This window comes from Panthera uncia, chromosome D1 (assembly GCF_023721935.1).
Source record: "Panthera uncia isolate 11264 chromosome D1, Puncia_PCG_1.0, whole genome shotgun sequence".
Lineage (NCBI taxonomy): Eukaryota > Metazoa > Chordata > Mammalia > Carnivora > Felidae > Panthera > Panthera uncia.
Window position 1 is genome coordinate 52,527,108 of NC_064808.1, and position 13,433 is coordinate 52,540,540.

General features: G+C 41.1%; 1 protein-coding gene across 1 annotated transcript; it reads right to left on the reverse strand.

The window, feature by feature from the left end:
* Positions 1–499: 499 nt before the first annotated feature.
* On the reverse strand, positions 500–1,492 carry LOC125917131 (olfactory receptor 51H1-like). The gene has a single exon (XM_049623399.1). It carries the CDS (start codon positions 1,483–1,485, stop codon positions 532–534), a length of 954 nt encoding a protein of 317 aa, XP_049479356.1. The 5' UTR covers positions 1,486–1,492; the 3' UTR covers positions 500–531.
* Between the last annotated feature and the right edge of the window lie 11,941 nt (positions 1,493–13,433).

Sequence of the window (13,433 nt, forward strand, 5' to 3'; positions counted from 1 at the left end):
GTTCATTGTCATCCTATGTGTTTCTCACTCTCCAACCCCTGTTTTCTACTTCTTGTTATGTGAACTGGTCAATACCAAGTTTGGGAGAAGACCAGTGTTAAGGTGAATATAGTTTATTTACATCTAACCTTATATGTAATAGGAATATATTTCTTCCTTAGGTTTAGAAATGGGGGCTGAGGGGGGTGGAATCCAGTGAGGAAAAGGAGAGAGGTGCCTCACAAATGGGTATGCACACACATCCTCTCAGTTGCTGTGGTTAGGTCCCCTAGGTAAGGAGATGTCACAGTATATGAGTCTGAAATAGTTTGGCTCTAATCAGAGCAATGAGAGGATTATCAAGGTGGTACTTAAATATACTTTTCAATGGTCTCAGTCCCCCAAAATTGTAATTATAGAAGCTAATAGTGCCCCCCACGAAATGCTCAGTAGTAAAAACTGAATCACTGAACCCTCAAACATTAACTCTCCCCTGCCCCAAGACCCAGAGTGCCCCACAGGGGTCATGTACCATTGGATCCTTCTGCTCTTCTAAAAGACATCAACCCTTTTATGCTGGAAGTGCTTTAGGAGGCTCTGACGTATCTTCTTAGACTTGATACAGTAAACTATGGGGTTCATGATAGGCGGGACCAAGAAATGCAGGTTGGCCATGAACACTGCCAGAGCAGGATAGCTGTGCTTCTCTACTCTGTGTAACACAGACAGCCCCAGTTTGGGCAAATAAAAGATGAGAACAACGCAGAGGTGTGAGACACATGTGTTGAGTGTCTTGAGCTGTTCCCCGGGTGATGCAATGCCCAGTACTGTTTGTAGGATCAGGGCGTATGAGAGCACAATGAGGGAGGAATCAAGGCCCAGTGAGAAGAGGATGGAGACCAGGCCAACCAAGCTGTTGATCTGGGTGTCTGAGCAGGCCAATCCCACAAGGTCACAGTGCAGGCAGTAGCAGTGAGAAAGTACACTGATCTGGGGGAAAAGCAGACGCCGCAGGAGGATGGGTCCTGGGAGGTTGAGCAGGACAGCCCTCACCAGGATGGCAGCCCCCACCTTGGCCATGGCTGAGTGGGTAAGAATTGTGGCATAGTGCAGAGGTTCCCGGATGGCAACAAAACGATCAAAGGCCATGGCCAGCAGCACACCAGATTCCACATAGGTGAAGGCATGGATGAAGAACATCTGCGCTGCACAGAGATCAAAGGGCAGCTCACGAGCACCCAGCCAGAAAAGCCACATCATGGTGGGAAAGGTAGAGGCACAGAGGCCTAGATCGGAGGCTGCCAACATGGACAGGAAGATGTACATGGGTTCACATAAGGCTGGATCCGTGCAGATCAGGAGAAGAATGATACCGTTACCCAGGATGGAAAACGCACAGATGAGATTGATGGGGATAGAAACCCAATAATGAGAGGCTTCCAGGCCTGGAAAGCCAGTGAGGAGGAAGGTAGAATGACCAGAAGTGCTGGTGTTGCAGGAGAACATAGTATTTCCATGAAGGAGTTGTCCACCCTACAAGTAAGAGGCATTCATTTATTTGACCATCACTTATAAAGTCCCTACTAAGTGTGGGATGGAAAGGAAGAGCTACCCCATAACCCTTTCTTAGGCCACGAAAAAACCTCATTCCTCTTAGGAGCCCCATTCCCCTCCATTTCCTGGCTAATTTAGTCTTCTCTTTGGATACAGTGACAATGAATACATTTTAAGAGTTGATTGATCTCTGCTTACTGCTTTAGCCACTGCATATCTTCTCTTGGACCTAGACAACCTCCTTTTTCCACTTAAGCTATACCCAAAGGTCAATCTCCAGGGTAAAGATTAAATAATGAAGAAAGAATAATTTTCTGTCAATGTTTAGGATGGTATTCAGAATAAGGAGTATAGACTCCATTTTTATTCTTAGAGGCAGGGTTTCCACAGCCTGACATATCTATTAACAAATACACCAGAAAGGACACATTCAAATAAAGGATGTGTTTTCAAAACGTTCCTCTGAGGAGGCTGGTTGGTTTTTCCTCTGCTGTTGTTAAGAAACCAACATTTTCTGTATTTCTTTCCTGGAAATTCCTTTGAGGCCCCAAGGAGGTTCTTTTGAATCTGTTCAATAGTGACAAATTTCTGTCCTGTGAAGATGGGTTGGCTTAGAGGAGGTATGCAAGAGTTCTTCAAGCTAAGTCTAGTAAACAAGACGGGAACTCAGATGATTCACTTTCGTTAAAACACCATCTTCCCCAGTCCTATCTCCACCTCACGCTGGCTGCTTGAAGCTTGCACATTTTCTTCTGACTCTGCTTTTGAGATAGTCCTGTGGACATAGCTCTTAAATATCTCTTTCAGCCCTCTTACCATAAACACGATTATGACAGCACCAAGTACTTTGAAGTTCTCCTTGGTGTGGGCAGAAGGGTGAAGCTGACCAGTCTGAGGGTTACCACCTGAAGAGGATTAATAGTGCTCAACAAGGAGCCCACAGTGCAGTGTGTGAACTCCTCTGATCCCATAACTTCATGTTGCACCTTCAGGCTTTCTAGTTTCCCCAGGTTCTCTCCTCAGGACTGCATCTCCATGTATCTGCTAAGTATTTTCACACTGGTTTGCCTTATAAATTGAATGTCTCATAGAAGCCCTAACTGTAATTCCCCTACTTTGTCCCCAAAGTTTACCCTCTAATACCTGTCAGGCCTTCCTCCCATTCCTGTTATCTGTGAAATCTCCAAGCAAAACAAAAAACCTAGCATCTCTTTTCATTCCATAACCTATTCCCCAAATCAATCGTATTTGAATACACCCCCCTCCTCTCAGATCACAATAAAACTAAAACTTGCCATCATTTCCCTAATTATAACAGCCTCCTAACTGTCCTACTTTCTTCATTTGGTCTCTCTGTATTGATTCATTGTCCAAATTTCCATTATACTAGCAGAATAGTTAAAAGGCAAGTATGGACATTTAAATGAGTATATGTATAGGCAGGAAACACAGTGACCAGATTTGTTATAGAAGGGTGTTTCCTGTCATAACTTTAATGATCTCCTGGCTCCTGATTCTGCAGGACCAGGTCGAAGATCTTTATACTGGATGCAGAAGGGAAGAGACCTTGTCCATCATACATTTGTAGCCTACTCAGTCAACTCTCCCCTAAGCATCATAAACATTACTGCTAACATATCTTTCTATTCAGGAAATTTACCATATTTGATAATTCTTAGAATATGTTTTTTGTTGAAATATGCACAGAAAAACCTAAATATTGTAAGTGTAAAGATTGATGAATTTCCTCAAAGTGAACACATCTGTGTAACAAGCACCTAGATCAAGAAAACAGAACACTGTCAGCCCCCAAGAACGTTCAGAAACCCCTTCCAGTCACCCCATCCTGTCAGTGATTACCACCTTTCTGACTTCTAATACCACAAATTTGCCTGTATAATAGAATCATTCTTTTCTATCTGTCTTCCTTCATTCAATTTTGCCTATTTGTTGAAGGAATGAACTGATGATTTGTCCTATAAGCACTAAACTGACTTTCTGTTCTCTGAAAATCACTGTGTTAGAAATGGCACATAGCAATGAAAACTCATATTAGGGATATCCTAAAGGGATGTGCTGTTTTGTTCCAATATAAGTGTGCACAGATCCACACATCAGTTTCTGATGACAAGAATAGTTGCTATCATTTATTGACCATCTGCCAGACACTAAGTAAGGATGTTACCTACAATCATCACAATGAGTCTCAGGTTGACTAACTTCTTGTAAGCCAAATATCTGGTAAGTGAATGATCATGATCTCCACTCAGGACTGATTCTCAAGGCCACGTGCTAGTAGACAGCTTATGAAATTTTTCCCAAACTGTCAGACATAATGCATAAGACATGCATTAATAGACCAGAGCCCAAATGGAAAGCCTCTTTCTCTGGAAACAACTTGGTCTATTCAGCCAAACAGCAGCTTAGGGCCCACCCAAAGCTATGTTTTCATTGACTCTCATTCCACATAGCATCCTATCATTTTGTACAAAGCTTCTGTCCACGGCAGAGTGAAATGACAACCACACGCCCACAATCACACGTGAAGAAAGTTCAGAGAACTGCCATCTCAGGTGCTTGGAAGCTTGGACATGACCTTTCTCTGATTCCTAGAGATCCCTAAATTGGTGTGCTGGAGTTAAATACACTTTGCTGTTTCCCATTTTTTCCTGTCTGCCATGCTCCTTACTTCAGGGTCCTGAGTTCATTTTCTTACAAAATAATAGTAAAATTCAGAAACAATACATTTGTCTTTTATAAATGCTCTGTACACTTATTCTTGCTTAATCCTCTAACCCTGTGGGATATTTTTCCATTTTCTCATGAAAAAAAATTGGAGCTCCAAGAAGCTAAATAGTTTTGCCAAGGTCATGAAGCTAGGTGGTAGATCCAGGATTTAAATCCAAGCTGGCCTAAAGACAAAGGCTATTTGCTTAATTGTTTTATATAAGAAGATGTTTTGACACTTTATAGTTACTAGATCCTTTACCCTTGAGACAATTTAAAGGCTAGTTTTTTTATCCCCTCCCTCCAACCCCATCTCCCTCCAAAGCAGATACAGGGGTTTGGGACTGGAGTGAGGTCACCCACTAGAAGTGGTCCTCAGGTCAAGCCAGCTAGGCCTCTCTGCTCCAGTCATGTCCGTTTTTCCAGCCTGTCCACAGAGATTGTGGCTCATCCTCTGGATGCAGTGGCCAAGTCACTTTCCACAACCCACCTGTGCCCAAGACCCAAGAGTGCTGCAGTGTCTGATACAAGGGAGTTTGCTCCCTCCTCCCTGATTCCAGTGCTGCAGGGTGACAAGGAGTTCACCAAAAAAGGTGTTTTTGTCATTGAAAAAGGACAAAAATACCAACCTCACCAGAGGGTGAATGTAGGAAAGACTATAAACTGTTTAGCACATGGTAGGCATTTATTAAAATGTAACAACAAACAGAGATACCCTAGGATTTTACATCCATTAACTCATGAGTCTTCCTCCTTCCGAAGCCTGTGAGTGGCATCATCCTCCTACAGATGGGGAAATAAAGCCTGAAAGGTGAGGAAGCCTGTCCAGCACCACACAAAGAGTCAGCAGAAGAGAAGACCAGCTTCAAGCTCTGTCCATTTGACTACAAACCTCACGCTTCTGTCTGTTCCTCAGCATTCTCACCTCTAAAATCTTTGAAAACAATACTTATCCCTGGAGATCATTGTAAGAATTAAATAAGAATATATGCAAAGGACTTAGGACAGTGCTGGGAATGTAATAAGCACACTTAAAAATAATAATGGCTAATATTGGAGTACACACTGCTTTATGAGGTGGGTATAATTATTATTCCCAGTTTGCATATGTGAAAACTGAGCTACCAAGCAGTTGGAAAACTTGCTTAAGATCATGATGTAAGAAAGTGGATGAGCATGGGTTCAAATTTAAGCAGTCTGACTCCAGAATTCACATCCTTAAGCACGGTGTTATGCTGCTGCTTTTTGCTAGCTATAATGGTTATTAATGTTATTAGTACTTCAAATGTCAAAGAATATGAAATAGGATTACAGATGTATGGGATCTCCTCTTTTACCACCTCTGCCTCCTCTCTGATCACTTGTCTGCATCAACCCGTCAACTTCCTCATAGAAAAATTCTAAGTTTATAAGGGGCCCATGTGCTTATTAACTTCCCTGAGTCTGAATTTAATTATAGGCTCATGGTTTAGGAAGAAGAACTTTCTCCTGAGTGAACAAAGGAGAAACATGATAAAACTATATCTGGAAAGAAAAAACAGGAAGACAAAAAGAGGGAATCAATGCCAAGCAGACCCTTCTTGAGGATGTGGGGGGAAATTTTAAATTACACTTTCTGCCTTTCTACAATCTTCCTCATTTAGGCTCCGGAAGACCATGAATAGTGCAAAGACTTTATCTTTCTCTGATGGGGGAAGTCTGTCGCCAAATGGCCTATAGTCAAACTATGAGCCACTGTAAGAAATGACCCAGCTTAGAGAAGGCTGGAGACCCTTTTCCCCCAAAACAAGATTTCTATAGCAATTAGACATCAGTCTCCAGCACTGAAAGGTATGGAAGCCGTTAAGCCTTCAGATTTGCCAGCTGAGTCCTAGGACTGAAGAAGCCCCAAGCCTGGGACCAAGAGGAAGTTTACAGAAAAAAAAGGCTGTGGCATGATACTATAGCCTAGCAGGGACCATCAGGAGCTGGGAACCCAAGGTTTCCCCAAGCCCATGATGTTGTCATGCTTTTGCTGAGATGAGCTCTATCACTGCTCTGCTCAGAAATAAGCTTAGCATAAACCTGCTTGGGCTGCACACCTATAACTGGACAGTCACAAACCATCTGCAGGGTCTCCAGTTCCCCCAGAAACAACTCAGGCTCCTTCCACCTCCAGCTGCTTTCTAGCCATTTGAAGCTGCTATTATGATCTGTGAACGAATGAATGGGAGCTGTATGGGGAGACTTCCTAGCCTCCATCTATCCTTCCTCCTCAGATCACATGTAAACAGTTTCTCAGAGGCTATAGCTTGAATATAGGACTTAAATCCTAAAATCTATCAGTGAAATTGCAGTAAAATCTGAGTAAAGGAATAAAATTGGAGTTTCTCAAAAGGTTTTCACTTCCTTACAGATTTGGGATCCACATAGTTAAAAAAAAAAAAATCATGATTATTAAGTAAATCTTATCCTATCAGTCTTTTATTCTTAATCTCTTTAAATATTTTTAAACAGTAGATCATACCTTCACATTTAATTATATGTATAGCCTCATTTCTAAAGTTGGCAACCAAAATCCTTGATTAGGTTTAACTGATGAAGCCTGATTATTCACAAAGAGATGCCAAGGTCTGGAATGGAGTGGAAATATGTCTAGTATTGAATGATATTAAATTTAAAGTGATAAAATCATGCCAGTGTACAGACCTGTTTGTAAATCACTGGCACCTGTGAATGTGTTATAATCCAGCTTTCTGTGATGTTCCCTCCAGAATTAACACACAAATCTGTTGAGGGGCTTTAAGATGTCTGCAAAAGTGATCTCTCCAACTTCCTGAAACGTCTTTAATAGCATGAATAATGTATGTTCTATTAAAATCCAGTGTCTCCTCACATTAGCATATCAGAGTTTGGGACAGGCTGGCATCTTACCTGTATTTTATCCTGGGTAGGCGGGACAGAGTAGAAGTGTATGCAGTAAATCCAGACTGTCTGGGTTTGATTTCTGGCTTTACTACCAATTAGCTACATGACTCTGAGCAAATTTCTTAACCTCTCTGTCCAAATGTTCTGACCCATAAAACCTAACGTGAGTACTTCCCTTGAGTTTTGGGGAAGGTTAAACGAGTTCATCAGGATAAGGGAAGAGAAGCAAAAATAATACAAAAACAGGGAGGAGGACAAAAACATAAGAAACTCTTAAACAGAGGGTTACTGGAGGGGTTATGAGGGGGGTAATGGGCTAAATGGGTTAGAGGCATTAAGGAATCTACTCCTGAAATCATTGCTGCACTTAATGCTAACTAAGATGTAAATTTTAAAAATAAACAAAATAAAAATAAGTATGAAAGAAATCTTACACATAACCAAAATTAGCACCATGCTAGGCATTAAATATTTTTCAAATTCCATTAGAAAAATGAGTTCATCAGGAAATAATAACATTGAAAAGATTAACTATGATCCTCTGTTACATAACTGACTGCCTTCCTGACTTGAATTAACGTAGAATGAGATAGTGACCCCTCTGTACTGGCTCAAACTAGTCAGAATGTGCCGTATCAAGGGAGGTTTTCTGACACAGCTGGACTCCAGATTGAGGTGGAGTACATCCCCTATGCATGTCTTTGCCCCCTAATCATAAGCCCCACAATAGGATGAAGGACTCCCGTCAGATTCAGCCTGTCCTTGGAGAAGCCACTGCAGGAGAGACCCTGGAGATTTATCTCTACTTGATTTTGCCCAGGTCTGGCCAGTTAGTTGAAGACTGAGAAGGAATAGTGTTTCCTGTCACCATGAGGTAACCATGTTTCTCAGCTCAGATCAGCAAGGAATGGTCAAGCTCAAAAGAAGGTGTTGTTTGATGTAATCAGAACTCCTTACAGATGACCACCCAAGCCCATGATGTTATAAGAAAAAGGATTGACAAAGGCCTTGAAGTAACACTTACCTCTCAGGTTTTGTAAGGACCAAAAGGGTGGTTGCCTGTCCTAACCAGCTGCTGCTCGGTGAGGCCCAGAGGCAGAAATGCTGATGCAGGCTGGAAATACAAGGCTCCATGCTCCACCTCCGCCCCCGGCCCCAGCTTTGACCCTCCAGTCCCAGCACTCACCATAGCTGCAGAGTGTGTGTCTCTTCTCGTCCGTTTCTCTGTTTGTGAAAAACATTTTTTGCTGTGTCAATAAAGACCAACATTTTATAAACCTCCTGGTAGAAGTAAGGGAATAACAGGTCTTCCGGGATCCGAATGCAAATCCAAGAGATTTTCATAGTTGAACTTCCTGAACCCCCTGAGTGCTGCGCCAGGGTGCTCTGGGACTTGGAAGGAAGCACCAAACAGTAGTACATCCTGATGATTTTTCACAAGGGCGCACCAGAGGAATATTCAGTTGCCCCATACTGAGCACCTTCCCTTCCCAAAGAGCCAGCCCCATGAATAGCCTGGTGACAGGTGGGGACCAAGAGAGTAGAGATGAGGACACACACACTGTCCTGCTGGAACACCAGAGGCCATGAAGAATTTCCATTTCTAGAGAGAATAAGCCCAAGCTCTTTCCAAATTCTGCCAAAGAGAAACCAGGCAATGTAGCCAGAAATGTGCATGAGTGTTTTATACATATGTGTCAGAGAGGAGGAAAGAAGTTCTCTTTTCACCTGTACCTAGGGAATGAAGGTGGTTGAAAATGAAGCTATAATGAGGAAGCAATCTCTCTCTCTCTCCTGGTAATAACCTTAGAGGTCACACATCAAGCATGATGTAATAGAAAAGCTGGGATCTGTCTCTTATCAGCTGTGTGATAATGAGCAAATTAACTCCTTGAGCCTTTTAGGTTTCACTTGTAAACTGGGAATAACGGTTATTTCATGGGATTGTTAGAATTATGCTAGACTATGAAGGCGCTCAGAAAAGGTCTTGGCGCATCATATAATTTCCATACATACTCCCTTTCCTTTCCAATAGGAAATTGAGAACAGGCTTCAGTGATGTCTTAATGCCCCTACATTGCCCATCCAAAGGTCACTTTTCCCCCACCACTCATAGAGGGTTTTTTTTTGGGGGGGGGGCGGGGAAGGAGGTTAAATGAACTTATTTTTGGGGATACATTTGGATTTACAGAAGAGTTACAATACAGTTTCTGTATTTCCCTCCCCTAGTTTCCTTAGTGTTAACAAATTACATGAACACGGTATATTTGTCAAAACTAAGAAATTAGTAGTAGTGTATCATTACTAACTAAAGTCCAGATTTTACTTAGATCTTGACAGTTTTTCCATTAGTATCTACTTCTTTGGTCCTGGATCCAGCATAGGGAACCACATTGTAACTAATCATCATGTCTCCTTAATCCAGCCTGGTCTGTGACAACTTCTCAGCTTTTCCTTGGTTTCCATGACCTTGAGAGTCTTGAAAAATATTGGTCAGTAATTTTGTTAAAAGCTCTGATGTTCTAACTCACTAACTTCAGCCATCCTTTCCTCCTTTCTCACCCCCCTGGAGAGGAGGACAATGTAGAGGTGCCAGGCTATCCTGCAGGGTGTGCTGACTCCTCTTTACTCCCCTCCAGGTCTCCATATGTCCTGCAGATTTAAGAATGGGACATTTCAGGGTTCTGTCTGCTTGAGGTCATTAGCAGTTCCTGAGGTTTTCCTGGAGGTTCTCCCAATTAGGAAACCAAACTCTGTCCTCCATAGGCTGCACCCCAATGTTAGACTTTCCCATTTCTATCACATCCCTTTTTTCATTCATTGAAATTTTAGACATTTTTCAGGTTCTTCTCATGCTCCAAGTTCTAAAAGGTAAAGAGATCATTTTTAATGGATTCTTAACTGTGTTGAAATACTGACATCTCTGATGGAATCATTTCTTTAGCTTTCCTGGCATTGCATTCTGAGAGGCATTCTTTGCCTTAAAATAATAAATATGGCTAATGCCAGGTTGTCTCTCAAATCTGGCATTGGAGGGAAAATGATAAATGGAGGTAAATTGGTGAAACCTGAGACCAATTCCATTTGCTGATGAGAGATTGATCCCTGTTGTGTTGATTCCAAAATCTACATTATCCAACAGTCTTTAAAATGGTTCACAATATTGGAGTTCCTTTTATTCACTGTGCTTTACCTAGAGATTAATCAGGTACCAATCCTATTCTTTAGTAGACCATGCCTCTGAAAGAGTAAAGCATGTGCAAAACCTAAAACGGACTTGACAAGAGAAAAATAGAGAAGTCTTTATATAAATAAGATGGTGTATGAGTTGGCCTTAAGATCTGGAAATAAAAGGCTTACCAGGATTATATTTGTTAAGAATATTGTATATGGAATCAAACAGGGCTTAAACTCCTTATTACTACACTAAATACCCTGTCCCAAGTACCTAGACTCTAAATGCATCAATTTTAATTAGTCATGGGTAAACAAGAAGACCCATTCTATGGATATTGATCGGTCTCTGCCCCAGGAACCTATTGCTATTCAGTGAGCTCCTGTGCAAGTGTCCATATTAATAGTCATAAACAAAGAAGCCTTAGGAGAAACCTGTTCTCAGGCAGAGCCTCTATCCCTACTGCTATGGATACATACATTAAAGGACAACTCTGAGCCTGATTTTTCACTATTTCTAGGAGAGTCTAGACAGTCTTCTAGTGGCACGTTAATTGTATTAAACTAATTTGTATTGCCCTTACAATATAGGTGGTAATATTCCATAGACAGATTCATTTTCTTTCCTACACTGCTTCTGCCAACACCACCATTTTTAGATTTACACCATCAGGGTATCCCAAAAGCATCACTGGCAACCAAGGAACTGATTTTGTAATCAAAGAATTCTGTTAATGGGCTTGCCCTATGGAATGCATTGGTCTTACAGTATACACCATCAGGCAGAAAAAGTTGACCCAATAAAACTATGAGATGCCCTGCTGAAGGCTCAGGTATGACACCAACTTGGAAACCCCACCCTATGAGATAGGAAGGTTGTCCTATAAATTCTGGTACATGATCAAAATCAACTAATATATGGTTGCATTTTTTCATATGCACTATATACACACACTTTAAAGAATCCATGGGGGGAGGTGTAAGTGACCCCTATCACCATCAAACAAGTAACTCATCTATAGAACATTTTCTTTCCATCTTCCAACATAGGACTCAGCCCTGTTTTAGAGGGTGCAGTAAAAAAAAAAGGGGGGGGGGTTAGAGGGGGGAGAAGACCTACCAGAGTAAGCAAACCTGGTTCTAATAAACTGGAATTTGCAACTATCCCCTGGCTCTATGGGGCTTCTTCAGCCACTGATTAAAGAGGCACGGGATGGAGTTTCTATACTGGCTGGAGTGACTTATTTCTAATACCAAGGAGAATTTAAGTTGTTGGTACATAATGGGGCAAGGAGGACCTTGCTTAAAACCCAAAATGTACATTGGAAAGATTCCTACTTATGATTGCCTGATAACAATAACCAGTGCATTAAAGACAGGAACATTAAGGATACTGATCCTTCAGGAATGATTTGGATTACCCACCAGGGAAAGAACACTGAAGTACTAAACGTACTGGCAGTGAGTAAAGGGAATTTGGAATGAGTGGCAATTTTGATCTTCTAGACAATACCAAGTTGGGGACTGTTGCAGCATGTATATGTTATATTGATCTGTGTATTATTGAACATGTACAAAGCAACCCTGTGGTGTATATATTAATATCTTTATTTAATAAATAAATTGTAGCTCAGAGGGATGGCACATGGCTGGTAAATAGCAGGGTTAGCACTGAATCCATGTCGGCACTATCATGAGATCTATGCTCTTTTCTACCCCACCCCACAGCAGCTTGCTCGGTGCCTATAGGAATGAGTGAGGGCAGTGATGTGAAGTACTTATTTTCTGAGTGTCTGCTAATTCACATATAGGTTTCTTTTTCTTCTCCTCCTCCTTCTTCTTCTCCTTCTTCTTTTACTGTTTCCACTTTTCTTTCTGGAACTATGTTCCTGGAATCAAATCATTACAGTGATACAATTTGAATATTAGATGTCACTTGATAAGCTTCCACTAAGCAAATTCTCATAGAAACAGAACTGGAATTTACAAAGAGGCATGAAGTGTTTTTAGGTTTCCTAATCTATACAAAACATTAAGCAAATTTCAACTGATGTTTTTAACCTTAAGTTATACAGGGACCAAAAAAAAAAAAAAAATCTGAGTTGGAAGGAATTGAGAATCCTAGCCTCCTCACCCTTCCTTTTTTTCTCCTTCCTCCTCCACAGCTTGTGACCACATCCCTACCAGCTGCCCCTACAGCCTCTGCTTGAGCTGACAGGGCAGCCAGTCTTCTCTGGGCTGTCACTAAAATGAGGTTCTTCCCTGCACATTTTAATTCTCATACATCTACTTTGTCACTTCACTCCATTCAGCCTCAGTGTCCTCTCCTGTAACATGAGTTTAATAACTCTTGAATCACTAAATTGTTATGTGGCTTAAATAATATAACCTGAACATAGCAACAGTATTCACAAAGGTCAAAAGCTAGAAGTCACCCAAGTGTCCACTGACAGATGAATGGGGAAACAAAATGCACATACAGACATTGGAATATTATTCAGCCTGTAAAAGGAAAGAAAGCCTGTCATGTTATTCACAACATGAATAAACCCTGAGGACATTGTGTTAAGTAAAATAAGCCAGTCACAAAAGGACAAATACTGTATGACTCTACTTTTATTGGGGCACCTAAAGAAGTCAAATTCATAGAGATGGAAAATTGAATGGTGGCTTTCAGGAGCTCAGAGGAGGAGATAATGGGCAGTTATTGTTTAATAGGTAACAGTTTCCAATATGATGAGATGAAAAAAGTTCTATGGACGATGCTGATCTGATGGTCACACAATGAGGTGAATGTATTTAATACCACCACTGAACTGTATACTTAAATGATTACGATGGTAAATTTCGTTATGTAATTTTACTACAATTTTACTACAATTTAAGTAATTGCAATTTTTTTTGCAATTTAAGAAATAACTTTTTACTACAATTTTTACTATAATTAAGAAATACAATTTACTACAATTTAGGAAATAACCTGTGAAAATCCCTAGTTCAGTGACAAGTACACAGTTGGTGCTCAATAAATGTCAATTCCTTTCTTACCACTCACTGGTGTGATACCTGCCTTTGGGTCAGGCAGTATAAAT

Excerpts from the sequence above, each read along its gene's own strand:
- LOC125917131 (XM_049623399.1), bottom strand. The coding sequence starts at position 1,485 with ATGTTCTCCTGCAACACCAGCACTTCTGGTCATTCTACCTTCCTCCTC.